This window comes from Saccostrea cucullata, unplaced genomic scaffold (genome assembly GCF_032062105.1).
Source record: "Saccostrea cucullata isolate Sc308-1 unplaced genomic scaffold, CSIRO_AGI_Scuc_v1 ctg8623, whole genome shotgun sequence".
In the NCBI taxonomy this organism is placed as follows: Eukaryota; Metazoa; Mollusca; class Bivalvia; order Ostreida; family Ostreidae; genus Saccostrea; species Saccostrea cuccullata.
In genome coordinates this window covers 12,279-17,488 of record NW_026926565.1, presented here as the reverse complement: position 1 = coordinate 17,488, position 5,210 = coordinate 12,279, and the positions used below count along the sequence as shown (strand labels likewise).

Here is a 5,210-nt window from a genome sequence, read left to right as displayed (position 1 = left end):
TCTTGATGAAAATATGCGTTTGTTTGTTTATTAAAATATGATATAAAGTGAATAATACCGAAGAAATTTAGATAAATAATTTTTTTTTTTTAATCAAGGCCAGGTAACTCTTAGAAACTTTCAATGTGCAAAATGACCGTCTCTGTACATGTTATTAGTCTAGCGAATTTTGGTTCATTTCACTTTTATCTTTATCTAAAATTGTCGAAAATCCCTTCATTATACATTGAATACCTTAAGATGGACGGAAACTGATATTGGGATAAGGGTTTTGAGTTTAAATGTGAAAATTAGGAAATTAAACGAGACTTACCGTGGTAAAGGCGAAGTTTGATTCCAATTATTGGAGTAAATAAAAGGCACTGTAGAGATAAGGTGAATAGTACTGCGCAGCCGCCAAGTCATTGCTTCAAAGCTAAAATTTTTTGGGTTGATAGATTTGCAACAAAACATCAAACCCAAATTCATTTCACTAATAATTTCAAACAATACATTCACCACCTGCAGGGTGGGAGGGAGGCACCTTATCTCTACAGTGCCTTTTATTTACTCCAATAATTGGAATCAAACTTCGCCTTTACCAAGGTAAGTCTCGTTTAATTTCCTAATTATTTTTCGTAAACGTCACTTCCGAGATAATGTGAATCTTTAAAGCACAACACAAAAAATTTTTCAAACTGAAATCAAATTCTTTATTTTAATTTCAAAACAGCATTTGCATACTTATCATCATTCAGCACAGGTTTGTCATAAAACTTTCTGAAGGTTTCGACATTAGACCAACCTACTTTGGACAAAATATCATCAACAGGAACAAAGTTCTCTTTTGCTTTAGATGCTGATGCAGATCTAACACTATGAGCCTTAAAAATAGTAGTATCAACCCCTGCAGAACACATCACTGTTCTTATCCAACGGGCAACAGTATCTCTTGATACTTCCTTGTGTGGTTGTACATAACTGATAAAAAGTGAATCACACTTATTTCTAATTCTTGCAGTCCTTGATAAGTATTCACATAAAACAATATATACACAAAGCCTTCTATCTGGAGGATACGATTTCAAAACCATGTCAGACATACTACTGTTAGGTCTACATGTTTTCAATAAATCACTAAAAGTAAAAACAAAGCTATTTCTTCTTCTCGTCATGTTACTAAGTTTCATGCATGAAATAGTTTGTACTCGACTTGCACAAATTAAACTAATTAACATAACTAACTTCAGTGTCAAATCTTTCAAACTTAAGTATTTTACAGGTGACAATTTTCTCAAATACTTGATAACAATAGATGCATCCCAAGTATGTACATATCGAGATTTTGATGGTCTCAAATTAAAAACACCCTTCATAAATCGGATAACAAGTGGATGACATCCAACAGTAAACCCATCAAAAATCAGTCCAACAGAAGATAAAGCCCCTCGGGCAGTATTAATAGCACTATACCCTAAACCTAGGCGAAAAAGATGTGCTAAAAATTCAATAACAGTTTCTATAGTTGTACAAAATGGATCAATCGATTTTTCACTACAGTACTGAAACCATCTCGTATAAAATGTTTTATATTGTTTCTTGGTTCCCGACTTCCATGATGCCAAAAGGATCGAGGCTGCTTGATGAGAAATTCCTCGTTTTTGGTACTGCAACCGGACAATCGACATGCCATCAGCACCAACGAGTCTTTCAGAGGATGCTGCACATCTGTGCCTGGAAGTGTCAACAGATTGTCCATCACAGGTAAAATCACCGGATGATCCACCAGTTTTTCTAACACACGATTGAACCATGGCTGTGTTGGCCACACTGGAGCCACCAGTACACACTCTGCTTGGTCCTGACAAATCTTCCTCACCACACGTCCAATGAGGCTGAAAGGAGGGTTAAGATAACCATAAATGTTTGCCCAAGAAAAACTAAATGCATTAACATAACGGGCATCTGGATCTGGATGCCAAGAACAATATACATCAATTTGCTTATTCAACCTTGTAGCAAACAAATCAATTTCAGGTTGTCCCCATCTTAAAACAATTTTATGGAACCAGGGATGGGGTAATTGAATAAAGTAATTGTAATTGAGTGTAATTAATTACATTTTTCAGAGTAATTGGAAGTAATTTGTATTTGAGCAAGCCTTAAATTACAAGTAATTGAATGTATTTAAATACATTTCAAAAAAGGTCATGTATTTTCAATTACTTTTCAATTACATTTCAATTACTTTTTTCAAAATGAAAGTTTATATTTAAAAGGATGTCTTATACTGATACATAGTTTTATACTGGTGGGTTTATATGATTTATTCCCATGTTTTATAAATCTCAGTTCTCCCTATTCCCACTTGCAAATAACAATCATTATGATTGTTTAGATAGTTTATTTGTTTTACAGCAATTAGACTAACTACATCCCCTTTTAGATTTACCTGTATTCTATTCATTTTAAGATAGAAAATAATGGAATTGTGATAGATATTATTTATTTCCTTCAAAAATATGGATTTAAAAAAGTAACAAAAAAGGTCTTGCCATACACCATACTGGTGTAGCATGGGGTTGTGTTTGTACAATAATTAATTATCTCATAATGTTTAATTTGTTTATACAGTGTGTCACACTCATTATAAGGTAGAGGTTTAATTTTGACCAGGTGTGAACCCCTATCATACCCAAGAACAAAAACAATGAGTGAAAGTTCGAATTCAATAGCTATAGAAAAAATTTTATTTAAAAAAACTTTATTTCTTTTTATAAAAATAAAACTCGAAGTAATTGATATGTATTTAATTACATTTGTCAAAGTAATTGAAAGTAATTAATTACATTTGAAAAAATCAATGTAATTGTAATTGCAAGTAATTGACAAAATTATCAATGTATTTGAAAGTAATTAATTACATTTCAAAGTAATTGACCCCAAGCCTGTATGGAACACAGATTTGCTCAACATCCATTCTATTTGATCATCAAATTTTCGCGACATCATATCTGCTATCAAATTTTCTTTGCCAGGTATGTGCCATGCACTTAACCACAGATCCCTATTCATACTCCATAGCCAAATTTCTTTTGCAAGTTTATCACATTTTTTAGAACTAATACCACCCATGTTATTGATGTAGGAAATAGCTGTGGTATTGTCCATAAATAATTTGACATTTTTATTTGTTACATCAGAACAAAAGCACTTTAACCCAAAAAAGCAGGCTAATAATTCTAAGTAATTGATATGATTTTCAGATTCATCTGTTGTCCACCTGATTTCAATTCATTCATAACAGCACCCCATCCAAGATGAGAAGCATCAGAAGTTATTGTAAGATCATAGGGTTCATGCAAAAATCTTCTAACTGATGAAGAAATATTAGAAATCCACCAATCTAATTCTAATTTCATTTCTTTTGTTATAAACATGAAAGCATCATAGTCATGTTGTGATTGTACAAGTGCATCAGTTTTTGCTCTTTCCATATCACGATAAAACAGCTGACCAAATTCTACTGCTGAAAAACTAGCCACGACCAGTCCAATGACCTTTGCAACTTCTCTAATTTTTTCTCTTGATTTTGTTTGTAATTTTTTACATGCCTCTAAAATAGATTCCTTTCTTTCTTCAGTAAGATAAACTATCATCAATTCAGAATCAATAACATTTCCTAAGAAAATGATTTTTGTACTAGGTGTGAGAACAGACTTCTCATAATTGACTACAAACCCTAGACTCTCTACTAGGGCTAAAGTTTCAGAAACATGATCTAAACACTCTTTAATACAATTGCCAATCAGTAACGAGTCATCAATATACCCAATAATGACATGTCCTAGTCTTCTAAGTGTTGCAAAAACAGGCTTCAGTAGTTTTGTAAAGAGTCTAGGTGCACTAGCTAACCCTTGAGCGAGACAAGTATACTGATAAATCTTATTTTTCCATATGAATCTAAGAAACTTTCTATGTTCCTCTGCCACACTGACACTATAGTATGCATTGCTAAAGTCAACACTAGCAAAATAACAACCTTGAGTCACTAAATCAAGAGCACTCTCAAAAGTATCCATTTTAAAATGGTGATACACAATGTTTTTGTTAAATTCTTTCAGGTTCAAAATGACTCTATAACTACCATTCTTTTTAGGTCTAGTGAAAACAGTGGAAATGAAACCATCACTAAGGTCTACATTTTCAGACAATTCTTCAATTACATTCATATCTAATAAAGATTTAATTTCTTTGTCAATCACACATGATTCAGCTGAACTAAAACGTGGCTCAAAAGGTTTTGAATTTTGTACAGGAATTTTATCATCTTTAAATTCCAAGTGACAACCTTTCACAATATCTAATATACTTTTATCTGATGTTAAATCTTTCCATTCAGAAATGAAATTTTTCAGTACACCTGCTCTAAATTCACATACCTTTTCAACTACTTCTGGAGGCGACTCTGCAAGCCTCTTCGCTGGTAGTTTTTTTTTTTTTTTTTTTTTTTTTTTTTGAATCAGATGAGAAGGATGCAGCATTCGAGTAGGATCCACGACCCCTTGCAGCTCCTCGGACAAAGCGTCCACGTGATCGTCCCCTCATAAAGCGACCACGGAAGCTCCCTCTATATCCGATACCAATTTTGTTGCTGATTTTGGAACAATCTGTGATGTCTTTTACAGTTTTAGGGACATCGTCGCCAAACAAATAGTCTGTATACTTTAAATTATGACTACAAAGGTGAGTATATTCACCCTTCATATCAGGTTTCATAAATTCTCTACGCAACATACACAACTGTCTGTTAGCATGCCCCAGCAATGCCAATGATTCCATAGCATTTCCCAAAAGGTCTAAAATCTCAGGATTGTCACACTTGCCGAGCAAATGAGTCAGTTTAGTGAGTGCACAAGCACCCTTGATCAACGAAGTCTGAACATTTTGCATCTTCTTATCGGAAGATTTTGTAGTTGGGCTCAAAAAATCCCAAACCATTTGGTTAGTTTTCACAGTCACTAATGCTGAACAGTTTTCAGGACGATTTGTCGTTTTTAGAAGCTCATTATATCGTTCTTCCTCGATTCCCTCTCGGAACCAATCTGTCACGAGATTAGCTAGTTCATCATCAATAGGTTTATCACAAGTCTCTTTAACTTTAAGTTTCTTACCGGCATTTACGTACTTGTTGTCCGTATCATTCAGAATCTCGTCTAATGCGCGCTTCC

The 5,210-nt window shown here is 33.6% G+C and overlaps 1 protein-coding gene across 1 annotated transcript; it reads right to left on the bottom strand.

The window, feature by feature from the left end:
- Positions 1-294: 294 nt before the first annotated feature.
- On the bottom strand, positions 295-4,469 carry LOC134272071 (uncharacterized). The gene is made up of 2 exons (XM_062754306.1): positions 4,422-4,469; positions 295-1,874 (listed from the first exon to the last, which is right to left on the bottom strand). The coding sequence occupies exon 2, from the start codon at positions 1,791-1,793 to the stop codon at positions 693-695; it is 1,101 nt and encodes a 366-aa protein (XP_062610290.1). The 5' UTR covers positions 1,794-1,874; positions 4,422-4,469; the 3' UTR covers positions 295-692.
- Positions 4,470-5,210: the final 741 nt, after the last annotated feature.